The 25952-nt window shown below is 53.7% G+C and overlaps 6 protein-coding genes across 6 annotated transcripts; 3 read left to right on the plus strand and 3 right to left on the minus strand.

Moving 5' to 3' along the window:
* Positions 1 to 954: 954 nt before the first annotated feature.
* Positions 955 to 3896, minus strand: POX_e06899 (putative transporter; the record flags this gene model as incomplete). Its single annotated transcript, XM_050115712.1, has 4 exons — positions 955 to 1100; positions 1175 to 2297; positions 2390 to 3572; positions 3814 to 3896. The coding sequence occupies 4 exons, from the start codon at positions 3894 to 3896 to the stop codon at positions 955 to 957; spliced, it is 2535 nt and encodes an 844-aa protein (XP_049968172.1).
* A 1188-nt stretch (positions 3897 to 5084) lies between these two features.
* On the minus strand, positions 5085 to 6314 carry POX_e06900 (uncharacterized protein; the record flags this gene model as incomplete). The annotated part of the gene is made up of 3 exons (XM_050115713.1): positions 5085 to 5507; positions 5572 to 5925; positions 5994 to 6314. The coding sequence occupies 3 exons, from the start codon at positions 6312 to 6314 to the stop codon at positions 5085 to 5087; spliced, it is 1098 nt and encodes a 365-aa protein (XP_049968173.1).
* A 497-nt stretch (positions 6315 to 6811) lies between these two features.
* Positions 6812 to 8679, plus strand: POX_e06901 (uncharacterized protein; the record flags this gene model as incomplete). The annotated part of the gene is made up of 2 exons (XM_050115714.1): positions 6812 to 7899; positions 7968 to 8679. 2 exons carry the CDS (start codon positions 6812 to 6814, stop codon positions 8677 to 8679), a joined length of 1800 nt encoding a protein of 599 aa, XP_049968174.1.
* A 411-nt stretch (positions 8680 to 9090) lies between these two features.
* On the minus strand, positions 9091 to 10262 carry POX_e06902 (LisH domain-containing protein; the record flags this gene model as incomplete). The annotated part of the gene is made up of 2 exons (XM_050115715.1): positions 9091 to 10161; positions 10230 to 10262. 2 exons carry the CDS (start codon positions 10260 to 10262, stop codon positions 9091 to 9093), a joined length of 1104 nt encoding a protein of 367 aa, XP_049968175.1.
* A 771-nt stretch (positions 10263 to 11033) lies between these two features.
* On the plus strand, positions 11034 to 15601 carry POX_e06903 (uncharacterized protein; the record flags this gene model as incomplete). Its single annotated transcript, XM_050115716.1, has 3 exons — positions 11034 to 11205; positions 11392 to 14587; positions 14677 to 15601. 3 exons carry the CDS (start codon positions 11034 to 11036, stop codon positions 15599 to 15601), a joined length of 4293 nt encoding a protein of 1430 aa, XP_049968176.1.
* Positions 15602 to 18127: 2526 nt separating this feature from the next.
* On the plus strand, positions 18128 to 24625 carry POX_e06904 (uncharacterized protein; the record flags this gene model as incomplete). The annotated part of the gene is made up of 1 exon (XM_050115717.1): positions 18128 to 24625. One exon carries the CDS (start codon positions 18128 to 18130, stop codon positions 24623 to 24625), a length of 6498 nt encoding a protein of 2165 aa, XP_049968177.1.
* Between the last annotated feature and the right edge of the window lie 1327 nt (positions 24626 to 25952).

Here is a 25952-nt window from a genome sequence, read left to right on the forward strand (position 1 = left end):
AGTGCCGAAGCAGGTAAATTACATCAAGCACACCTAGCACAGAGTCATGATATCTGAGCGAAACCCAGCCCCCGCCCGAATCCACCCATCTGTCTTTCCCAGCCCTGCCTGATTGATGTCATTGCTCGGTCCTCCTGCGCGAGCAATTACTGGTAGATAACGACTGAGGCATTGAACAGACCCCGTGTCTGTACCCATTGATACTAAGCGCGAGCCTACCTAACTTCCACTCAATCAGTATCTTATTCCTGGAAGTCTCAGCTGGAGCTTCGGGGGTGGACCCGTAGGTATCTACGAGAGATAGGTATTGGAGCGACTTACGTAGTAAGTGGTCGTGACTTGGGAGCAGGGCTGGGAGTTGGAATCTACCTAGATAGACAGTTTATACCCCTCAAGGATAAATATTAAGTAAATAAAAAATATGTAATCGAAAGTTGACTACGACAAGGCAGATTGTTCCTCTTGATAAGTATTTCCCTCCCGTGATCAATTGGTGATTATGTACGTGTAGAGTATACTGGGTAGAGTTTGAAGATGACAAGACTGGGATGTCTGCATGGTGGGATCTCCCCGACAAACTGAAGAAAAAGCCGTGAAAACCAGGGGGAAAAGAGGAACAAATACACCTGATCCATGACAGGGAAAGCTTATAGAAATCCTCCGACTCTTGTCGCGTGGAAAATCCGGCGTGGCAAAGCGAGCGAGATGCTCTCGGCTTGACTCTGATTCCATGTGTATATGTATATGCAATGGACGACGAACTAACATCAAGTTTGGTCGCGGGCAAGGGAAATGTAATGAAATGGACCGATAGAAAAAAAAACCGCCCCAAAACGTTGGCTGCATGTAGGGCCCTAATCCCTTCCTCCTTCCCAATGATGATAATGATGATCATGATCATGATCATCATGCAAAATGTGCAAATCTTTTTCTTTTACTCGGCCGACCTCTATTCTAGAGGCCTGCAACGTACATGAGGCCGTAGCCGAGAGTCACAATTACCACAAAGGACATCAGACTGGCCGGAATACCTCGGGTGAGGAAATGGCGGACATGCAGGTAGCGCTGGCCAGTCTGTGGGAATTCGGTCATGATGGCAGCTGAAGAAGACGAACCAAGTTAGCCAGAGGATTTGAAGACAAAGAAAGCACACCAGAAGGTTGAATGTACGTACTCATATTCGGGAAACCACTCGTGGGCAAGGCCATGGCAACCGAGCACATCAGAGCACTGGCCATGACCAGCAAGTTGGGGTGGGGGTCCTCCATGCCAACACCAATCTGGCGCACAAGAGGGAGAATGATCAATGCAGCGACGGTGTGTGAGATGAATGTGGCGATGACAAGGATCAAGGCTGAGAATACAAGGAGCACGCCATACAGGCTGAGATGCTCGACACGGGCCGTGATCCCGGATGCAATCGTGTGCAGGAGACCGGAGGAGGTGACCGCCTTGCCGAGGCAGAGACCGCCGGCGGCCAAAATGATGATCGTCCATAGAAAGTTGTTGAAATCCTCCTTGTTGAGAATTCCCGTGCCGAAGAAGACGACCAACGGGATAATGGCAATCACACCCATATCACCAAAGACATGCTCCAGCTGATGGCTGGCACACCAGAGCGCGATCGTGAGCAAAGTCACCGCACTGATAAAGTACTGAACGCCAGTGAAGCGATCCTTGACGGGGCGAATGGGAATCACCGTGGCATTGCGACCAGGATTGAAAGTCACCAGCAACAGCCCCCAAATCAAGAGGATGGAAATTATACACACAGGCAGCGAGATGAAAAACCATGTTCCCCAACTGATGCTCGGATACATGTTCTGAAGGGCGATAATGTTTTGCGGCGATGCGATGGGAGATGCCGCACCGCCCACGTTGGCAGCCAGTGCAATACCGAGCACCAGCGACTTGGCAAAGTCGGAATCGGGTGACAAATTGCGCAGGAGTGGCTGGATGATCGAGTAGCAGAGCACGGGAGAGGCAACGTTGCTGATCCACATGCTGAGGAACATACTGACAAACATGTTCGTCAGGAGAACAATCTTGGGCTTTGATCCAGCTTTACTCAAGACAAACATTGCCATCCGGCGGGCAATATCGTATTTTGACAATGCTGCAGCAATTGTGAAGCCGCCGAGGAGCAGCATGATCACTGGAGTCCACATAGACGCGAAGACCATCTTTGTTGCCTCTTTCGGAGGCAATCGCGTGTACGGTTTATCATCGGACCGCATGATACCTAGGATGACCACCAGGAATGGAATCAACAGTGAAGTCACAAACAGTGGAATAGCCTATTAGTAGAGGGAGGAGAAAGACAGAAAAAAAATTGTTAGCATCTAGAACCGTCTATGATCGAGTTTGGTATCGAGTACGAGAAACTTACTTCTGTCGCCCACAGGATGCTGACAAGGACAAGCATGGCCAGGCAATTCTGCTGTTCAATCGATTCCATTATCGGGACTGAGAGCAAAGCTCCAAACACCGCCATGCTGAAGACGAGTGCGCCAAAACTTAAGCTGCACAGCCACGTGGGGAACTGTATACGGCCAAGTGGAGTGGTGAATTCCGTCGTGCGAATGTCATGCTTGTCGCCTTGCCGAATCGCTGTGGCCGGGTCTTCGTCGGCTCCCAAAAGAGTGCGACGAATACCGACGTTGGCCGCTTGGGCACGCCGTTCGATTTCAATCATTTCACGCCAGACCGTGTTCCGTTCCCAAACAACATGCTCACGGAGATGCAATCGCAGTTCTCGACTGGCCAGTTCACGGTTTCCTTTTGTGACCACGTCCGCGTACACTCCCTCAACCTTTTCAATGTAGTTATCAACTGCGGCCATTGTGGAATCGGTGAAGGGCACTGCGGGGTGTACCACAGATGTCAGGTAGTCTCGGCGCGTGTTGCGGAAGAGTGTCTTGTCATACTTCTTCAGCGCTTTGGAGAAACCAGTCCTGTTCAGCTCGATGAAAGACCGCAGTTCACAGAGTGAGACATATGACTCGATGAGACGTTTCTTGAGTGAAACTCCCGCATTATACAACGCCAAGAACGCCTGGTCACTCATTTCAGGATCGCGAAGCAAGCGACTGCCAGATGGATTGAAAAAGGTCGAGTCTGTCATATCGCCCTGGTGATGACCATCGGTCGTAGATCCTCCGTCAGTGGACGCCTGTCGACGGAGACCCATGACAGCAGAAGCAACATTCTCGTCGTCACTATCTGCCTCATCCTCGCTGACACTGGACCGACGACGCTGAGTGTTATCATAACGCGAGTTCGAGCTCAATGTTCTGGCTTTGATGACAGTCTCGCTGACAGGATCCATGTTGACGCCGGCGGTCTCCGACAGGTAGCCCATGGCTTCGTGAAGCAATTCGTCTGTGTTTTGAAAGATCTCGGCCTGCTTCTGCTCGTAGAAGGTACAGACTTTATCCAGCTCTGAGTCCAGCGCCCGCTTAAAGACTGCGTCTGGGTTGATCACTTGGGAACCCCCCAGGAGTGGAGCAGACTCGACATCCGCGCCTGATTGTCCATCTGGGTTGTTTGCCTGCTTTTCGAGGGTATAAATTCTGGGTTTGGCGAGGAAGAATAGTTAGCCTCGGCGCATCTTCAGATAAGGTCGCAGTCCACACGTCAGAACTGCCCCCTCCCCTCCCTCCCCGAGTCTGTACGATGTCACACCCGCACGACTGTATCCACCTTGGGCGAATAGTAAATAGTAGCCATAGGCGCTCACTACTCACTGGTCACGCCGTTCGCAATGCTGTCCCTGCGCATGTACGATCTGGAAGTGTCACGGATTCAACTCACAATTTTTTCAAATTGCTGTAGGCAATGTAATTGGAGCTCCAATCGGGCACAGCATTGAATTGAATGCTATGCGAAAACTTCATCCTGGCGGCTTTTTCGCTTTCGCTTTCGCCCTCGACTTGCGTCACACGTTGAACTCGCCTTCGAATTGCCTCTGTCCAATATCTGAGCCTTGTGGTGTAGGAACCCCGTCGGTGTGGATGTGGCAAGGAGGTCTTCTCTTTCTCGCAGATTGTGCTCCTGTTCAGTCCCGCTAAAGCTACTGAGCTGGCAGCGGGCTCGAATGAACCAGCGATGCCTCCAAATCTGTGCGCGGAAGGGTCCTCGGAGTCAGCTGTTCTAGCAACGCGGTTGCCACCGGAAACGCTTAGATCGGTGAGCTCGTATGCTTCGCGATTCGCAGAAGAAGCCAGTGTCGTGAGAGGGCCGGAGAGAATTCGGCCTGGCTCATGTGGTTCGTCACAAGAGGGAGGGGCCCAACTGAAGGGGATGATTGTTCTGTAGTTTGTTGCGGGGCGCTAAAGACGGATCGTGGTTCGCTCGATTGGCGCAAGTTGAGTGGTATGCAATGTACACTAGTGGTTCGGTCTGGACTGAGCAGGATGTGGATATTCCGCGGTGCACTGACTACAATTTCAAGTCACCTGATCATGGGTTCGGAATGGAAACGTATCCTCGTGTCATGAAGATCTTTTCTGAAGCGCCTGTCGGAGTTTGCGACGGCTGCCAAGGGTATCTGGAACAGCTCCGCCCAATCGGGCATGACCCGTTGATGCCTGAGTCAGCACACCTTCGCCATGCGGAGGTCGGGCGGCGCAGGTACTTTGAATGCAGTACATAACCAGGTACTAGTATGATTGTACTAGGGCTACTCTAAATAAGTAGTGTACGGATCTACATTACTACATAACGGGGACTGGAAAAATGCCCAACAGTTATAACAAGAAGGTACAGATTCAGAACTTGAGCTTCTCGAAAGAGTGCGAAACTGTCTGACGGCTTTCATACTTCAAATGCAAGAGCATGTTCATGTTCAGGGACTAGCATTGAGCACTTTCTCATTCAACCGTGAGGCTTTGGCCTTCAAACAGATGGGTGTTGGAGTAAATGGGACAGGAGAAGGGGGAAATGAGGTGGCTCCTGGGAAAATTCGAGCTAGCGAAGACTCGGGATACATAATGACAAAGAAAAAGTATATACTTGCGTTGAAAGATTAGATACGCAAGCCTTGCTGGTGGGCATGTAAAGTTCTGCTGAAATAGATCAAAGGACTAGCGGCGACGAGGCGCAAGACCCAAGTTGGCCCGACCCGAGATACCAATCTTGTGCTGCTGGTCACGGCGATCCCAAACACCACTGCGACCCTCGGCCACGGCCGTCAACTCATTAGCAACCCGGTGAGCTAGCTGCGCATCGCGTCGCTTCTCTGAAGCATCCAAGATCCATTTGATCGCAGCACGGCGACGTTGACGCAGATTCAGAGGGTGGGGAATCTGCACCGCAGTACCACCACCGGCAATACCCTTCTGCTGGCGGATGCGGAAAAGAGGAGCCACGGAGTCGATGATGCATGTGAGGTAGCGAACGGGGTCCAACGGCAGCTGAGGCGCAGGGGGCCCACCCATGAGAGGGCGGCGAGGGTTGATGTTGGGGGGAGAAGAGGTGCGGAGGTGATCAAGAATAATGGACATGTTCTGGGAGGATGTGAATATTAGTTTGTGTGGGCCGTCAGGGAGGATTTCCGACGAAAAGCCTCACCTTTTGAGCGCGAGCGAGCTTGCCATCTTGCATGAGCATCTTTGTGAACTGATCTTGCATGGAGTCGTAGCGCTTGCGGAAGTTCAAAGTCTTCTTCTCCGATGGTAGCACGGGCAAGTCGAATTTGAGGCCCTCTGGCAGCTGCGAGGACGCCTCTTGATTGACCTGCTTGATCATATCGGCGAGAACTGCGGCAGAAATGTCGTCTTGTGAGCCCATTGTTTCCATTCCTTGCTGGCGGCTGTGCGACGAGGTTGAGAACGATCGAGAGCCTCCGGCAGGCTTCTTCTTCTTCAATTGGTCTTGCATGACCTTGGGCATGTGCTTCAGGCCATCCTTGTCACGTTTGAGAATCTGGTTTCAACGTATTTTCTGTCAGTCGACCGTTCCACATGTGAGTGGGTTCTCTGCGAGCCACTCACATCTTCAACTGGGCTCCCTTGCTCCAACTCGGGACTGGACGGCTGGCCATCGCAGCTTTTCTCCTTTTGAAGGATGCGATCCATCTCAGCAGCCTCCTCATTGACATGAGGCAGCTGATCCTGTGTGGGAAACTTTTGCTCATCCGGTGAGAGGGACTTTTTGTGAACTGGAGACGAGTTCCATCTTTTCTGAGTCGGAGTCACCTGGTTGCGGGATCGGAGAGGCAGGGCGACACTTCGCTGCGCGAAAGAAGCAGCGAACGGCTGGCGGAAAACGGTAGCGGTCCTGGCCGCTGTGAAGAGAGTCGTGCTTGGAGGCATTGTGAGAGTTGAGGACCACTTGAGTCCAGCAATGGGTTGAGTTGGTGTCCTGACAGTCGGGGATGCCTCGTCGGCGTGCGGTCTGCTGGAAATTTCCCGGATGTGCTTAGTCAACGGCCTCGTCCGCGGCCGCGGGCGACGATCAATGATGTAAACGCACTCGAGGCTTCAGACCCTCCGCACAAGGCCACAGAACAGGGGAATTGATAGAATTGAAGTGCGATTAATGGTGATTCGAGCTGTATTTACATTTTTATCACTGTGGCGGGTATCAAGTCAGATTTGGATCTCGGCGTCTCAAACTGCACTAGTATCATCTACCAACAAACCTGCCTACTCTCAGGTGTACGAATATTTAGTGCTCCGACGGGAGTCAGCTCTTCTCCGGCAGCGCGAAATAAACGACGTGCCTTGGAAACAGGTGGCCATGCTGACTCCGGGCCAAACACCCCGGCTGTTCTGATTTCAAAAGGATTGAGGATAGCACGGTGATCATCATGAAATTTGCGGAGTTGCCATCGGAAATCATATGTCAGGTCGTCCTACACCTTCCCACTGCAAATGCAATCACTCGGCTGGCACAAACATGCCGACGCATACATAAAATCCTCAAAGCTGAAGAGGCATGGCTGTTCCGAGCGTTCGTCAGATCCAAGTTTCCAGGGATCCAGACACCACCGTTCTGGAAAGACGCAGTGTGTGCTCTTACATCTCGCTCTCGCGCCCTGGACCGGTTGGGAATCATTGGAAGGTTCGTAACTGTGCCAGACTCAGAGACAGTCACCCGCATTGGCGTCCCAGACGCGGTGCGACAGGACAACCCAACCTTGGGTTACCGACCTCCGATTGACTCCTACGAGATTTGGAACGGTGAATCCTGGGCAGCAAAGAAGGAGGTTCTGGCATGGGGCGCCGGTGAGAAACTGCTCCTGCGCACCAGGCACACGGGAAAACACTGCTCTGACGACTGGGTTCTGTTCAATGGTGTGGATGAGCCTAGCAGTCACGATGACATTTTGGGCCTGCATCTTCTGGATGCTGAGCACGGCAAAGACGGCGACGTGGAAAATGTCATCTTTGGACGAAGGAGAGGCGATCTGCGCCAAGTTGCGCTGTCCTCAAGCGCTGCCGATTATGAATATAAAAAAACGTTCCAGACAGAAGGATTGGAGCTCAGTGACACTGATCTAATGCGCGGCCCCGATCCAATTCTTTGCGCACAATTCCTCCAAGGCGCAACGGCATTGTACCAGGTGGCAAGCGAGAAGGAGATCGTTCAACCATTTGCGTGGATTCAACCAGAGCGCTCATCTCGTGGTCGGAGAGCAAAGCTTCTTTCCTCGACCCGAATCGCCGTGGCCACCATGAATGAGAGGGACTCACTTATCATTTCAAGAATAAGACCCGATGGTGTCTACACGGAGGAAACGATCGAAGCTGGCTTGCTCGGCGTGAACAGCAACCAAATACAACGAAATCACCATGCTCCTCAGGCAATCAGTGTCATTGAGCCTCTTCACGATCACCCTTTGGCTGATCACTCAGGCAATGTCTTTCTGGCGGCATGGGGAGACCGGGCTGTTCGGTATGTGCTTTCTCTCATCTTGGTAGAGGATACGGGATCTGCTTCTTATTTACTGATTCCATTTCTAGCCTTCACGACCTCAGGTCCCCACGACTTTACGAGACAGCATATGAGGATCCCACAGACGATAACTCTGTTTACAGTCTCAAGGCGTTTGGCCACGATCGGTTTATAGTTGGCTCCGGGGGCAATGCATTGATTAAATTATTCGATCTGCGCTGCACAAGTTACAGTTATTTGCATGCCCATGCATCTCGTCCCAAAGCCCCTTCTACAGCCCCCATTGCCCACAATCACGGGCAGTATCCCAGCAGAAATTTCAACATTTTCCTTTCTGCACCGTCTCCGGCGGCCTTCACTGCGCATGCGGCTCAGTCCCGTCGGCGAACGCAAGTGCATCCCTATCGCGGCCCAATCTACAGCCTGTCTGCTCCATCGCCATCTTCACCCACTCTATACACCGGCGTGGCGGGTGGTTTAATTCGGCTTGACTTCGCATCAACAGATGACTTGACCGGACCAGCGAAGGAATGGTACCACCAAAACCTTGACCTCGGCTTTGACGGAGAAATGAATCCGGTGGATGGATCGAGCTTTTTCACCATGGCTGGGTACGAGAGACCCAGTCCAGATGACTTGACTACAACCTCCAAGCTGAGAAAGCAGCATGGAAACTGGCGAGTGCAAGAGGATGTTATCCATCGGCGTGTCGTATCGGGCTGGGATCAGCGATGGGAGGCATTGGAAAGGCCTGGAGCTTGGCGGCGCCAGGATGGATAGACTCTGACAAATCGATCCAATAGAATCATAGCCCGATGCGCGAAGCACATACGCGGGACAAGGAACTTTTACTAAACATGAAAACTTTTTTTGGTATTCTAGTAGATGTAAGCAAACATGTAGGAACAAGTACAAAATTTTTGAAAAAAATCCTTGAAAGCTCCGTGAGCGCCATGCTGAGGGGTAGAGTCACTCTCTCAAGATCAGCGAGAAAAGTGCGTGGGAGGTGGTAGGACTGCGAGAAGCAAACCCGTGTAGCCAAGGGAAAGGGGAGGGGCGAGAGAGGCAGCCGGAACAGGGTTGGCGATGAGGTCCGACTGCGACAGGGATAAGCAGATTCATGAATCTGTCCTGGAGACCGAGTCTGCGAGGGAAGCAAGTGGAACATGGCTTCGATTGATAAAAAGCTCTTTAATCATCAAACTTGAAAGACTTGCCCCCTGAGATATCGATAGGACCGCCTCGGTAGGATCCGCGCTTCTTCTTGTTCTTTTCCTTGGTGAATCCTTTGCCACGGGTGACGGAAAGATCGGCATAGGCCCGTTCGGCGTATGCGTAGGGCACATATTCGTTGGAGATGGCCTCGTAGGGTTGTTGACTCAGGGCGGCAAGAGGGGTAGGACGGGCTCCTTCGTGCTTCTTCTTGGTCGCCTTGTTCGCAGAGTTGCTCTCAGCGGCAGGAGACGCAGACATGGTCGCGCTAGTATCGGAGGAGTCGTTCGAAACAGCGACACCACCGGTCTTTTCCTCATCAGAGCTCTCTGAACTGCTGTCGGAGTCGGAGTCTGAGCTGCTTGAGCTTGAGGCTTCAGATGAAGAAGTGGTTGCAGACTTCTTCTCATCCTTTGCGCCAGACTTCTGGGTCACCTTCTCCTCCTCGGAATCAGACGAATCCGAGGACTCAGAGCTCGAGCTTGAGTCACTGGATTCGGAATCGGATGACGACTCGGAGCTGCTGCTGGAAGACGATTCTGCCTTCGAGACCTTGACTTTCTTCGTCTTTGGGGGCTCGTTGTCAGACTCGGAATCGGAGCTCGAGTCGGAAGAGGAGCTGCTAGACTCTGCCTTGCGTTTCAGTCCCTTCGACGCCTTGGCCGCTGGGGCAGGAGACGCTGAAACGGCCTTCGTCTGGTTGTCGCTCTCATCGTCAGCGTCACTGTCGGAGCTCGAGGACGAGGACGAGGAAGAAGAAGAAGCGGAGGAGGAAGAGGACGAGGAGGAAGATGACGATGTGCTAGCGTCGCTGTCACTCTCACTGTCGCTGCTGTCACTCTCAGAGCTGCTGTCCGAGCCACTGGAAGTCTTCCCCCAAGCCTGGAAGACTTCAATCAAAGACGGCGCTGCCTTTTTTTCCACATTTGAACATCCGTTCTTCTTCAATTCCTCGGTGAAGGTGGCGCTTGTAGATGAGAATCCATTTTGAGCAAGGAATGATGCGATCGCACCGAGCAACTGAGGGGAGAGGGTTGTGTTCTTCTCGACCTATACAATTACCACCTAGTTAGAGCCGCATGGTCTTATCATTAACATAATGTCAATGGCACACTCACCTTCTTAGTCGAGGCTTTCTTTTGAGCAGCCATGACTAGCGATACGATGTAGATAGTCGGCTTTCAAAATCAATGAGCAATGGGAACAGCCTCAAGCAGAAGCGTCACGAGCCTGAATTTCGAAAAGTCTTGTTCGGTCTTCCAGAAACGAAGAAAAGTCTAGTAGAGGCGCCGGGAAGGCGGTGAGCAATTTATCAACACAGATTGGCTCAATGCGCACTTGTCCATCAGGCACTCGGACCGACTTAACACGTGACTTAGAGGGTATCAGCACTCTATCCACTGCTCAATTGCCGATGTCTACAAAGCAATGATCAGATCATCCGACTTGGCGAGTGGACTTAATTCAGATCTAATTCGAGATAAAAAAAATTCATGAAGAGGGCTCAGATCGCCCATCTTGGAGACAGAGAATTTTCCAAGCCTGTAGCAGTTTGCATGATAACAAGTCCGGGTCACCGTGACGATTGGCATATGCTAACGCGGACTTGGACCAATGACTTGCTCCCACGAGCTTTCTCCGCCCAGCCCGCAACCCCCAACATGTCATGAGCTTATCTTGATGCACCACCAAGTCCAGCGTGAAACTGTATTCTCGGGACTTCCGCAGCGTGTCCTTGCTGACCGCGATCAAGGTGCTGAATCCCTTTCTAGCTGATGAGCTGCTCAATCAAACCTGGCCAGCACCTGCCCCAGAATTAATAGACACTCGGGTAAAAGCCAGAGTCGGATGATGTCCCCTTGATTCTCCCAAGTCCACCATCCAAGAGATCCATGATACTCACCTGAAACGAAATTGACGCAATGTACGGACGTCGCCCTCCGGCACCAAATGACACGCGACATGGTGCCGATTCACGCACTGGCTCCGGACCTGGGCCCGGAGATACGTCCATGTCCAGGGCCGAGAAGTTCGAGGACGAAAAGAAGCGTATCATTCAGAGTTGTTACTCGAAGAAGGATAACGATGGAACACGTACGTGAATGGTGGAAACTCATATCCGAGGATGACGGACGAAAAGCACCTTCACTCTGACCCTCAAGAGGGTTGGTCGATGTTCGCTGCCCGCGAGAATGAGTCCTGGCACATGTGTCTAGCACAGCGCATGGCATTGACCAAGTTCTTTTGATTTCTCAAAGCTGACAATATGCGCCTCTGTAGTGATCGAGTCCTATATTACGCATGTACGTATCACAGAAGATGCGGCGCATCCCTCGACTCCAGCCCCGCCGGAATCCTCTCCGGCGAATAAAAAACCCCGCGTCATTATTGTCTCCGTTCGAAGATCAGGTCGAGTTCGGATGCACAAAGCTCGGGAGAACAATGATGGGACTTTCTCTATTGGCAAGACTTGGATGTTGGACGACCTCACCGGTATTCAGTCTTACAGCGCGTTTGTCCCGAAGACGCCAATTGAGCAACAACACAAAGAGTGGGCAGGAAGCGTTGGATTCGTGGTCAGCGTGGGAAAGCCTTATTATTGGCACGCACGAACCTCCAAGGAAAAAGAATTCTTCATCGGCAGTTTGGTGAAGATCTACAAAAAGTATACGGGAGGCAAAGTTCCGAATCTCATCGGGTTCGACGAGAGAGAGAGACAACTACTCATTGGTAACACCGGTCCTTCGACGCCCTCTGGGCCACCGGCCCCAACCTCTCGAAGTGGATCTGAACCGTCGACAGAGAACCATCCATCTCCCCAACGCCCAGCCCCACCGCAATCGTCTTACAATCGCAACCCAAGTCGTGATGGAGCTCGCGAGCCCCGGCGTAAAGGGCCGGATGACCCACCGCTTCGTCCTCAAAAAAGCCGAGAGCAAATGCCTCGTCCTGGACCTAGGCGAGCACCTTCACCTTTTGGACCACCTCAGAACCCCCCGCCTACCGGGCCTCTCCCGCGCACAGATCAAAAGAGCAGAGACCCGCCTACAACTTTTCTGTTTACAGGCGAAGACTCCGATAGGAATGTTTCCCAAGAAGACATTCGATCTCCTCCATCAACCGACACTCGCACGGCGCCAATCCCACCTTCGCCTCTCACAGCTCGTGGTCCCGAGGCCATGCTGACGGAGTCGAAGCGAAGTACAGATGCTATCCGTCCCACGACAGCTAGCTCCTCCATTAGTGAAAGTCGGGGCCCACCTTCAAGCTCTGGAAACCGCACGATTCAAACCCCTCCTCCTTCCAGCGATGCGCCCGACTCGGCTGCCGCTGCCGCAGCACCTCATGAGCCTATACCCGATACCTCACCTGCCCCAATTGCCTCTGCAGAGAAAACCGTATCTTCACCGGTCACTGCAACAGAACCGCAGCCTACTCCTCCACCTATGCAATCCGAGGTTACACCTTCAATCGCACCGGAGAAGGCTCCCACACCGTCAACCGTCGAGAGTCCAGCAACGACGGAAGCGAATGTCGCAAGTGACACGACAGCCGGAGAGGCAGATGGAGAAGGGGAGGCGCATCGCCCTGGCCTTGGTCCCATGATCAAGAAGAAATCCGCAAAAGACGTTGCGAGTGCTTTCCGAAAAGCTGCCAATGCGTATGGCTCGTTCAAACCCCGTCCTGGCGGTGCCGGCGAGCGTCTCTTAGCGGCTGCCAAGAAGCAACAAGCTACAACTGTGGGTCCAGATGGTATCACCGAGGTTGTACCTGCCCCATCCCGTTCGGCAAACGATGTCACGAAGGTAGGTGTTGACGATGCTGCTGAAACCGAAACTTCGGCAGCTTCAACAACCTCGGCGCCAGCCGCGCCCAGTGTTGCGCAGCCCGTGACTCCAACGGTCCAGATTACACAACCTCCAGCTGAGGGTTCATTGCCTGCTCCGGATCCTCCAGTCATAACAGCTGAATCGCAAAATGTTTCTCAACATAATGTTCAGGTCGAGGAACGTCCGAGGAGTGCCTCTCCAGGTGCCCAAAGTCGCCGCCGAAAGCGACGTGAAGATCACACTCTCAAGTATTGTCAATCATTAGGCATTGACCCAAGCGTTCTCGACGGCCGTGGTCTCGACTTCGACGATATCCTTACGGATCTCGGGTGGAACGGGCGTTTGGGCGACGAGCAAAAACTTGAAGATCTGGAAGCAGATGTCCGACGGGAGATTGGTCGAGTCGAGGCCACCAGCTGGCTGGGAAACCTCGAGCAACAGGAAGGGAAAGTCGAACAACTGGCGGTCTTGATTGATAAGACCATCGAGGAATGCGAAGAGCTTGATGGCTTACTTACACTGTACGCACACGAATTGAATACACTACATGAAGATGTGGCGTACATTGAGGCGCAATCGCAAGGCCTGCAAGTGCAGACGGCGAACCAGAAGCTTCTCCAGAATGAATTGCAGAACTTGCTTAGGACCTTGTCCATTTCCCCATCCGACGTCCGCCCGCTCCGAGAGGCTTCTTTGACCCATTTGGATGGGTTGAAGGAAACCGAGAGCGCTCTTGCCACGCTCTACAAAGCCATGCTGATGATCGATGCGGATATCGGGCAAAACAAGAGGAGGCAGGCTGATGCCAGCGTGGGTGTTTACGCCAATACGGAAATTGGTCAAATGCGCGCGATCAGAGAACGGAAGGATGAATATCGCCAAGCTGCCGTGGCGTTCCTCCAACGGTTAAAGCCTTTCATGTCCGTGGCTTTGAGAACAGCGGAACAGAAAAGAGCCGATGCAATTGTTGGCTCACCGACGGACCCCTTAAAGCTCGATGGCTTTGCACGGCAGAAATTCCGCGAAGAGGTGTGGAGATACAACACATTGATGTTGTTTGCCCAAGAGGTGAGCCCAGCCGAATGGCAGGATTTGGTACAGTTATACGAGCAACAGTCAAGGCCGTCCTATCAGAGTGACTTCCGCGATAATCTGGCGGCATGGAAGAAGGTAGCGCGCAAGCCCACGGGAGATGAACAAGAGCTCCTTTTCACTCATCAAGAGAAAGAGAAAGAAGCCGAAGGCATTACGATGGCAGCCCGCAAGTTGACCGTTCGACGCGGCAAAACTATCCGTGCAGCCGCTGGCCTCAGGTTGGGCTCGGGCGAGAAGAAGCCCACAGCCAAGGTGGAGCCCTTTGAGGCCTTTGCGTCGAGCTTAAGAGAGACCTTGCGTTTGATGACAGATGAGCAAAATTTCGTGGTCCAGTTTTTCCACCTTGACTCTCTTGCTCTTGCCGATTTCTCCGAGTTGGTGGCCGCCGCTAGTCCCGAGGCTCGGCCATGCCCCAACTTCACCACCAAACAAACTCCGGATCCGGACCGTCGTATGGCGAGGCGCGTTGAGCAGATCATGGACGATATCTTCTCTTTCTGGCCTACGGATTTGCAGAACACGGTTGATTGGGTTGTGCAGGCAGATCCCATGTAAGTTTTTCCGACCCCAAGGACGTGCCATGTGGATGTTGGGAATGGTTTGCAGGCTAACGTGACCGGGTCGGTTCTTTTCTTCTCAGGCAAGGAATTGGTATTCTAACCGCTCTGGAGTCCGCCATGATGGACCTCGATGACACCAACCAAGAATTTATTGTTCATTCTTTGCAAAAAGTCCACTCCCGGCTGATGGGCTTGTTCAACCGATTCGTGGATGAGCAAATCCGCGGCATTGAAGACACGAAGGTCAAGGTCAACAAGCGCAAGGGAGTGATCTCGTTCGTCCGGGTCTTCCCGAACTTCTCCACCGCCGTGGAGAACATGCTCGCCACCTCCACCGCCGAGACCTGTGATATTCGCGTGAAGGTCAACGATGCGTACGATCGCATCAACCGGGCGATGTGGGAGAGCTTGAAATTCATCGCCAAGGAAGCACCCGGGCAGCCTCCCGGCGTGGCCGCCAGTGCCGGTGACCCAGAGGACAAAGAGATTCTCAACTACCACATTCTGCTCATTGAGAACATGAACCATTACGCGGAGGAGGTGGACGCGCACAATCTCCCCGTGCTCCAGAGCTGGGTCGACCGCGCGCGCCAAGACTTTGATGGGCATATGAGCCTGTATCTTGACGCGGTGATCCATCGGCCGCTGGGCAAATTGCTCGACTTTGTCCAATCGATCGAGAGCTTGCAGGCCAGTGGCAATTCTGGAGACATTGCCTCGCGCGCCAGTCACTCCCGGATGGTTGCCAAGAAGATCTTCTCGTCTTACGACGCCAAAGAGATTCGACGTGGCGTCGAGATGTTGAAGAAGCGAGTGGAGAAGCACTTTGGTGATGCGGATGATCCTGGCCTCAGCCGCAGCTTGGTCTTGAAGGTGCTGCGGGCGTGTGAGCTTCGATATGAGCAAGCGTGGGATCGGACTCGACGCGTCATTGATACCGTCTACGAGGGGCAATTGGAAGTGGAATGGCGGAAAGAGGATGCGATGAACATGTTCCGCAAATGAGGGGGATGGCCCTTGAATCTTGATAGTGCTTGGTGCCTTTTTGTATATATCCAACCCTACAATCCTCTTGTGCTCTCTCTCTCTCTCTCTCATAGTCTGGGGTCGTGATCCTTCATTAATCTGCCAACTACATCCTCACCACTACATAGGGAACATGTTACCCACCCTGATCGTGACTACGGTCTCCTCGTGATCTGATTTCCATCTGACCCTGGCGAGATCTTTCTGATTGTTTTTCTCCCTTCTGTTGTCATGTGAAGCTCCAGACTCGACCCGTCTCGGCCTCGCAGTCCATCTGTGTGACCTTTGATTGGCCGCTGGGGATCCATCCGCAGCCAGGCACCGGGGGCCCACCACCGGTTCGAGACCGTTCTCGACGGGGTTCGGAACTTTGACCTTCAGGGGGCGCGCTCTCAGGTCTGTGCGTCTCCCGGAAGACAACCAGGGCCTTTCAGCATCTCGCGGGTTCGTTTGACCCTGTGGCTTGACGGTACATCAGCACGGAGGTTGTCGCGTGAGGTCCTTGACCATTTTCCTGATGAGTCGGAGACCCGTCTGATTCGTCTCTACATGTCCTACACGGAGACTGACAGGTCCTGCGACCCTTTGTGCTTGGTCACCCTCGTGGCGATTCCGAGGCTGTTCTTCCCAGGCATGGGCTGAGCCTCAGGCGGCTGGAGAGAAATTGGAAGTAGCTCATCTCGGAAGTCCATAGTCGCATAGCCACACGGTGCCGGCTCTGGATTTCACAAGACCAACCGGGTCCACACCCTGAAGAGGTCTGGAGTCGGACGGTCTCACAATAATCTAAGCTCGTCGAAGCACCGGGGGTGGTTTCGAGTCCGCGACCCCCTGATTCATCCCGTTGTGACCATACTAGTGCAGTCGGTAGTCCTCCACTGTGCTCGCACCTTAGTAAGGAGTAGTCCTTACCAAGTACTACCAGTCGTGGAAGGACTACCTGTGCAACCTCACATGCCCTTTCACCTTGATCTATATGCAATCTATTTGTTCGGTATTGTCTCTCTGACAGTACCCCGATCGTATCGGCAGCGCCAAGGGCTAGTTCAGTACAATACGACTTGATTGGGGGTTGCGCCAGAGCTTCAGACGGGATGATTGTGCACTTTCATTGGTGAAAAGGGGGGTATTGTGTGTTGGGGGGGGGGGGGGGGGGGGAGCGAATGACTATCAACGAGGATCGCCGAGCGTCTTTCTTTTCCTTTTCTGTTCCTTTTTTCTAGGCGGTCTGTTCTTTATTTCGGCGAGTCCACCTCTCTCATCTTCATCGTGTCAGGAACGGATGGACTGTGTTGTGCAGGCGGGATCGAGAAGGGTCTTTTCTCTGGGCCGGTGGTGGGAGATGCTCGGTGGGGATCTGTCGAGTGAAGGTAGTCCAGGTACCTGCTTACCACTAGATTCGATCTTCACCGCGTGGTGAAATGACTCGTCATTCTTTCTTGAGAGAGTCAAGAGTCAGGGAGGCTTGTATTGTCTGCCCGTGGATGGTATTCTGTACCACAACTCGTACCACCCGTGTGAGTGCTGGACGGACATACTTTGTAAGTCAGTAGTGATCGACTACTATCCTAGTATTAAGTATACAAGTACCTTCGTGACGACTTTGTCATAAGAGAGAAATCCTTCATCGGAGTCAACTCCCCATCAGACGATCATTGTCCCGTTCGTCCGACCAAACTCCCCTTTCAGGACCCCAAAGAAACCCAAATCCCGTGCCTCGAGCAGCTGGGAGTTCCTTCCCCGTCTTTCCGCCGCCCTGGAGATTTCCCACTCCAGACTCCACTCACGACGAAATCGCCAAAGGGGGGAGGGGAAACAAAAAAAGACCACCCAATTGCGCCCTGAGCATTGGATAACAGACACTCTCTGCTGATTGATGGGGGATCCCGAGCAAGTTGGATCGAACCACTGCCACTGAACCCGAGGACGGACCGTGGTGTTGAAGGCGACCTGCTCCTTCCAGCTTGCGGCTGTTTCGTAAGTGCAAAAGTGCGGTTCAGTGCTTATCTGCAAATCGCTCGTTTTCGAGCTGCGCGCGCTGCCCCTGGTGCCAGCTGGACCACCGTCAACCCACCAGATCACCAGTCTCACAGTCCAACCTGTGACCACCCCACGAACTCTACGGCCCTCCCCCAGACTCTGACATCGTCTGTCCTAGTGCGACACCACCCCCGTCATTGTCAAAATTGAATAACCCCGTTGCCAGTCATGGTCCACTAGATCGTGGCGCCGCATTGTCGCAAACTTTCGATCCCTCCGCACGCGACTCCGACCATTCTCGACGGATCGTGGACAAATCCAAATTCACCCGGCCAAAATCGCCCTCTCCGCATGTCGCGATTCGCCCGTGCGGTCAACATTCCACCGTTGTGAACCTGCGTTGCCGTGACCCTCGACCCCCCAGCATTCTTGCGATCGAAATTCCATAACCCACTCAACCAGAGGGAGGGGGGAGAGCCACTGGGCAAATCACCTCGAGTCCGAGCCTGACTGTCACCCACCGCCATGCCCTGGCGGCCGCTGCCTCGCATCGCATTTGCGGTAGCCATTTACCCATTTCACCCTGCCTCCCCGGCCGACTTGCCTCTGGAGCTCGGCGATGAGCTCTACATCATCGAACAGGGTGGGGCAGATGGAGAATGGTGTCGAGGGTACCTCGTGGCGCCGCCCTCATTGTTGGCGGGATTGACCAGTACAAAGGGCCAAACATTAGAGGCCCGTGTATTCTCGGGCATCTTTCCTCGAAACTGCGTCGAAATCCGAGAAGTGTTGGGGGACAATGATGGCTACAAGGCGTTGCTCAATGGCGATCGAACAAGTCTGGGTCTCGACCTACCTGCAGAATCTCCGGGCTGCTCAGGCCTGGGGACCGACCTGATGTCGCGGGGCAGTATGGCCTATTCGATCCCCGAGTCTCAGGCGGGCGGCGAAGTGACGGAAGTGATGGTGGCAAAGAAGGGCAAACCCGCGCAGATTGTCATTCGCAAGCTAGACGACGCTGACCTCTCCAATCCGTCCTCGGCGCAGACCTATCGTGCCGCCTCCATCCCCCATACGCCCGTCACTTTTGCGCCGCGCGACCCGGCCGCCCCGAAACCTCCCGCCCCGGTGCCTATGCTCAAGATTGGGGACGAGACCCCTACGTCCCTGGCCGAGCCCTTGGTGGACGAAATTGCGTCCTGTTTGCGCGAATGGCATTCGACCAACTTACACGAGCTGCTGCTGGCTCGCCAGTACAATGTGCTGGGGGAAATGTCCACGATCGTTTCAGAATTGGACCTTGCCCGGCGGCAATTGCTGCACAATGTCTTGACCGGGAAGGAGAAGGAGGCTCTTCGTGACCAGACAGTATGGAAGCTCGTGAAAGCGAACAAAATGCTGAGCGGCGACACGATTGTACGAGACCCCAGTCAGCGTGGTCGCCTGTTGACGGGGGACGATTCCGCCATTCAACTGGCCAAGCTACAATCCGAGATGAGCATGCTTGAAAGTAGCCCGGTTGCCACTTCCGATTCTACAGCTCTCAACCATCTTTTACTGGAGGTCAACGCAGTCTCGGCACCGCCCCGGGCCCGTCTCCTGGGCATTCAACTGTATTCTCGGTCCGACTCGGGCTCCTTGAATCCCATGTCGGAAACCTACAGCCTCGATATCCCGTCACCGGATAAATTCGTGAGCTTAACGCAGAGTAACAAATTGAAGACCATATTCACCGAACTTGCGGGCACCGATATTGGAGACGGAACTGCCAACGGTCGTCAGCTTTACGTCGTGGTTGCGGTGCGTGCGGTCGAATCTCGAACGGGGCCCGAGAACACCGCCGTTCCCAGATCATCGATCTCGCGCGATGGCGCTGCTATTAACAGAACGGCCGCCACCGGCGGGGTACAGCCCTCCGTCAAAGGCAGCCTGCGGACGCGGCGCAGCATGATGTGGACCTCCAAATCTCGGAATGCATCGAACCACGATCAAACGCCCAAATCGGCTTCGTCGGGGCCCCCTCGCTCATCAAGTAGCTCGACTGCCCCCAAGGAACCCAGTCCTGCGCAGTCTTCCCACAAGAAGGAAAGCTCGGCCATTCGAACCGTTGGGGTGGGTATCTTGGAAGTCTCCTCGGTGTTCCGCCAAGATCGAGATGCAGAGTCCATCATCAATCTCTGGACTCCCGTCCGTGAAGGCGAGGACGGGGACGAAAATCCCGATGGATTTGGAAAGCTTCTTCATCACTTCCTCCCGAGTTTGACAGGTCGATATACACGAGCCGATACCGCGCGTCTTCATGTTCACTTGCGTTCGTTCACGAGCACCGACCCCGAGATCTTGGTGCGCCAGAACCCCACCGTTCTCCAGGACATCGTGCAGACCCGTCGCATTGGATTCTCCAAAGCCCCCACGAAACCACGATCCGATATTTATGTGACGATCTCGGAAGCTGTATTTCCAACGGACGCACTTCTTTCCCACCCATCCGCAGGCCAGATTCCTCTGCAGTCGACCACGGACCTCCGCAACCTTCAGCTGACGCTCGAAGTCCGCGACTCGTCGGGTGCTCGAGTGGACAAATGCGTGTTTCCTTCATCAGCGAGCGTTTCACACACTGCGTGGCGGACCACGATCGCCGAGAGGGGGGCCCCGTGGCACCAAACCATCCGCCTCAACATACCCGCAGAGAAGATCCCGGGTTCGCATGTCATCATGAGCGTGGCGGATGCCCCGGAATTTCCCTTCGCGCTGGCGTGGATGCCGCTCTGGGACCAGCAAGCGTTCATCCGGGACGGCCAGCACTCCTTGCTCCTTCATGCCTACGACAAGCAGACGTCGAGCATGGAGAATGGCCGGGGCGCTTACCTGAACCTTCCGTGGAGTGCGCTGGGTAAAAATGAGTCGGCCAAGGACGAAGCGCTTACTGGACCTCTCTCAACGCTGCGTCTGCAGACACACCTTTGCAGCACGCAGTACTCCCAGGATCAAGTCATTCTCAGCTTACTCAATTGGAAAGAGCGCTCCGTTGATGAGGTTCTCGATACGTTGAAGCGCTTGCCTTTTGTTCCTGAGATAGAAATCGTCAAGCAAGTGCGTGGAGTATTTGACGCGCTCTTTGGCATCTTGGTTGAGAACGCTGGTAATGAAGAGTACGAAGACTTGATCTTTAGGAACCTCGTCACGGTCCTAGGTATCGTTCATGACCGACGCTTCAACCTGGGCCCTCTCGTCGATCATTACGCCGATGAGCAATTCAACTTCCCTTTTGTCACCACCTGCTTGATCCGGAGCTATCTTCGCCTTCTGCAAGCTGCCACCGATGTTCACCAGTCCCGCAACCTTCGAGCTGCCTTCAAGGTTGGGCGACACCTGCTCAAATTCATCATCAAAGCACGTGAGCAGCAAAAGGCCAAAGAAGAAGGAATCGGGATCACTTCGGTCCAGTCCACCATCAACCGCGATCTCCATACAATCTTCAAGTCGATGGAGAAACTCATGCGACACTCATCCGCAAGTCTGGTGGGGAGTAAGACTCTGATCGTGCAGCATTTCCACTCTTGGCTACCCGAGCTGTCCAAGGTGCTTGGCCGGGATGAAATGATCATGATCGCCTTGAGTTTTATGGATTCCTGCAAGGACGTGACCGGAATGTTGGTTCTCTACAAGCTCGTGCTGATACAGAACTTTACTCAATTCGAGATCTTTGCCTCGGGTGAGGAGAGGAATACGCTCATTTCGAGCTGTCTGGGCTGGCTGGCTCCTTATTGGGGCTCGACGACCAATGTGTCTGATCAGTATCGGGATCAGGTCCGCCTCAGCAGTGCAATTGTTGCTCAGTTACTGGCGCAGCCGCATCCCCTGCTCTACCAATTCATGCCAAGCATTGTCGCTTCCTATTGTGCCATATCCGCCGAGGGCGTGGAAGAAACGGAGTACTTGTCTTTGCTTTTCAGCAAGTCTTTCCCCTTCCAGATCAAGGTCTCCAAATCACCCCAGCGATTTGATGAGGCCTTGGTTGAACTGTCTGCCATAATGGGCGCATTATCGATGATCTTCTCACCAAAATATCCCAATCTCAAAGAGCTTGAGTTGGCCACGTTCATTGGGCAGGCCCTTGAGACGCACAACTCCATCATCGACTGCGAGGCTTACCCGGAGACCTGGTTCAGTATTCACGTATACAACCACCGTGCCGCCATCAAGAGCTTAGAACACCTTGCACTCCTTTTGATGGACCGCTTGCTCCCCGATGCGGATGATGCCGACGAATTTGACACAAGATTGTGGGAAATGTTCTTCGCCACCCTCCTGAAGGTGATCTCCAGCGAAGCTTTGGCCCTCGAGACCTTCCCGGAGCAGAAGCGCCGCGCTGTATGGAAGATCGCTGGCGACGTTCGAGAGCAAGGTGCTGATCTTTTACACACCACGTGGGAAGCGATCGGATGGGAAACCACCGATGAGGAGCGAGCAAGATTCGGGCTGAAGAGACTTGGAGGGTATCAGGTTCAATATGTGCCGAACCTTGTGCCTCCTATCATTGGGCTGTGTCTGAGCGTCCACGAAGGCCTTCGGCACGTTGCCGTCTACATTCTGCGGACCATGATTCTCAGCGAATGGGATCTGAACCAGGACATTTCCATCATCGAGACCGAGATCATTTCCAGTCTTGACTCTCTCTTCAAAACCAAGCAGATGGGTGAGAGCGTCAGCCAGAAAATCTTCATTAGTGAATTGCTAGCCCTTTTCGAGGACGATGCGGGCGCCGATGAGGATCTTCTCGCAGCTGTAAAGGGGTTGATTTCCACCATTGATGAACTCCTTGACCTCCTCGTGGCATCACAGAGCAGCCTTTCGACCCAGAGCCTGCACGCCCTCAAGCTGATGGAATATATGAAAGATATGGGCCGTGAGGACATCTTCATACGTTATGTCCACGAACTTGCGGACCACCAGGCTGCTTGTGAAAACTTCGCTGAGGCGGGCTTGGCACTTCAGTTTCACGCAGACTTGTATGAATGGGATATGAATCGACTCCTTCCTGAAATCATCACACCAGCCTTCCCACCACAGACCGCGTTCGAGCGAAAAGAATCCTTGTACTTTGCGATGATCCAGCACTACGAGACCGCTATGGCGTGGGCCCCCGCCCTGGCCTGCTATAAAGAACTGGCCGCCCATTATGAAAGTACAACGATGGATTTTGCCAAGTTGTCCCGAGCACAGAACTCCATGGCCCGAATCTATGACTCCATTGCCAAGGGAATCAAACAGTTTCCAAGATATTTCCGCGTGGTGTACAAGGGTCTGGGGTTTCCGGCCAGCTTGCGCGACAAGGAATTCATCTTCGAAGGTGCCCCAACCGAACGTATGGCCGCGTTTGTGGATCGGATGCAGCGCGAGCATCCCGCCGCGCAAGTCATGTCGTCTGGTGAGATTCCCGATTACGAAGGTCAGTTCTTGCAGATCAGTGGAGTGACTGCCCATCGTGACATCTCCCATCCCGTGTACCTTCGTGCCAAGGTTCCAGGTTCGGTGAGGGAATACCTGCTCGTCTCCGAACCATGTCACTTTTCAGTCACGTCCCGGCGACACACCAGCAGCTCAGACGTGCGCGAGCAATACGTTGAAAAAATGTTCTTCACCACGGCCGAGCCGTTTCCCAATATTCTTCGTCGTAGTGAGGTCGTTTCCATCAAAGAGGTGGCACTCACTCCCTTGCAAACCGCCATCGAGCGCACGTGGCGCAAGACGCAAGAACTGCAGCTCCTCGAACGTCGAGCAGCCTCGGGTGAGGACAATGGCTTGTTGAATTTGACTGAGGCGCTGGAGCAGCTCTTGGAGATCCGACCTTCCCCTTCGAACTGCGTTGCAGTGTACCGTGCCTTCCTCAGTGCCCCCCGCGACACCAAGGACTCCGAGTTGGACGACACGGCTGCGGTGGACGCTAGCGGCGCGGAGATCGATGACCAAGAAGTACTCGAGACCGTCGACCCCATGGAAAATGCTCTGGCGGTTGCTCTGGTTGATCACGCGCTGGCTATCAAGCACGCACTGTCTCTCTATCAGCGTCCGGCGCAGCAAGCCACCCAGGCGGAACTCTTCCGCCGATTTGAGGTGGCTTTTGCGCCCGAGCTGGCATCCCTGTCGACCAGTCAACCGGAGCCGCCGTCAGTGACGCCTACTCAGCCTACTCGTCGGACACCATCCGGCGAGATGCGCCGAAGACAAGCTGCGCAGAAATCCCTCAGCCCGGAACAGGAGCTCGTTCGGACCTCCCGAAATGGCACACACAACCGCAAGCGCTCCGAACGCCAATCTGTCAGCCATCGCATTAGTATTATGAATCCCTTCAAACGATCTCACGGGCCTAACAATTCTATATTCACTCTTCAACAGTCCCCCGAGAAGACTCAGAACGGCCACGGTGGTCCCACTGGTCGCGACGAGCCTGAAGAAGCCACCGAGGACGACGCGGCCACTGTCCATAGTCGGGCCACGAGCCATTCTCGTGGCGCCAAGAGCGAGAAACGACGCAGCTGGTTCTCTGGCGACAAGATCAAGCACGGCTCATCTCTGTCACTGGCAGCCGCTGGCGCGGCCTCCGTCGCAACAGTGGAGGAAGCTCCCAGGCAGACTCTGAAGAAACATGCTTCACGCAGTACCTCTCGCGAGAACGTCGCGCAGTCGCATGATGAGCGAAGTCGTGCGAGCTCGCAACACCGCCGGCCTGCAGCCTTGGAGCGCCCCGCCCCCGCCTCGACGGGAGGATGGTCGACGATTCCACCTGCCCGGGACTATTCACGGCCTGTGACCCGAGACAGCGCACACACTGGCCGGGACTTGACTCCCAGCGTGACGGGGACGAGCCGAGCACCTCTGTCGGTGCAGTCGGCTCACAGTCCCACCAGCTCGAGCGGTGGCCGCGACTCGGTCTTTCGACGGTTCAGTCTCCTGAAGGGCGTTGGTCGGAAAACCAGCCGGATGGACTTTCAAGCCCACGGTGCCTTGGCCGAGGAGTGATGCGGAGTGCTCAAAGCCGGAGCTTCCCCTCTTCTTCTTTTTCTTCCTCCTCATTCCACTCTTTTTCTGCTTCGTTTCGACACATTCCTTTTCTTTCTCTCTCTCTCCGATTCGTCCGCTCCCCTCCTCGTTGTTTCCTTCTCTGTTATGACGTTTTCTAATACCTTCCCTATTGTTTTTCTTCTTCTCCCTCAAGGAGTGTCCCTGTACCTTCTAACTCATCTTGATTCCTCCTCCAATGCCTTTCTAATCGGGGGCGGAGTGCGACTCGAGCCTCCCTCGACGTCTCTTTCCTTTCTTGCCCTTTTCCCCCTCGTCTCCCCCTTCCTGTGGAATGAGGCCATTCCATGTTCGTTTACCCTCGCGTCTGGCGGGGTCTGTTACGAGAGTGATACCATCGTGATGCATACCGTCTATAGCTTTCTCTTTAACTCTTTGGCTTTCCCGATCTCTTTCAGGTTTCTTCAACTTTCGATCGTGGAAGGAGTGGGGGCCTAATGCTTGAACCACCACTTATTTTTTCTGCATCTTCCTCTGTATCTGGGTGTAAATATCATGGCATCCATTGAATGATCACATTCGAAGCGGTTGTGTGTGAGACGCTCTTTGTTGCATCGAGTGTAGGGGACAGCATGACTGCCCCGGTGATACCGCTGTCAGTAAGGGTGATTCACCTTTCAAGTCATCAGGAACAAGCTGCCGTCAACATTTGGGGTGGAGCCTCTTGCAATTATCAGAATTGATGTGAATGATGATTCTCATGAACGTACTCAATGGGCCATTCATGTCTGTAGTATTCCAGTGTGGAAGTAAGTGTAGCACAGTGAGTATGTATGAGTGGACAGTCGGGAGGTTGAAGTACCATGAGTATTAGATATCCATCGTCACTCTGGAAGAACGACCTATGATAAAGTTCTTCTATATACATCGCCGTCTAGCCATGTGTGTTGAGTAGTAGTGTATGTATCCACGCTCCATTCAGGTCACAAGCTAAGGGACCCCTAATCGGTGTCCTCGACCAAGTAGGAGTGCTGGAGGTCCCTTTTCTTTCCGTGAGCGCACCTCCAACCTCGGCCCGATCTGTGAAAAGGAAAAAAAACCCCCAATTGAAGGGGAGTTATTCCCCGTATTTATAAACCTAGTTTGATCCATTCATCTCATCGCTCAATACCTACTACCTGTACCTAGGAGAACCAGTATCTCTATTAAAGTCACTGCGAGTACTCTTTCCTCATTATACTTGTGGCATGGAGACCGCATCGTCTCCTGCATGCGTGTGTGTGGCAGTGCCAGTCTTGGCTCCGAGCGGACCCAATCGCGTCCTCTT

This window comes from Penicillium oxalicum, chromosome V, assembly GCF_001723175.1.
Source record: "Penicillium oxalicum strain HP7-1 chromosome V, whole genome shotgun sequence".
In the NCBI taxonomy this organism is placed as follows: domain Eukaryota; kingdom Fungi; phylum Ascomycota; class Eurotiomycetes; order Eurotiales; family Aspergillaceae; genus Penicillium; species Penicillium oxalicum.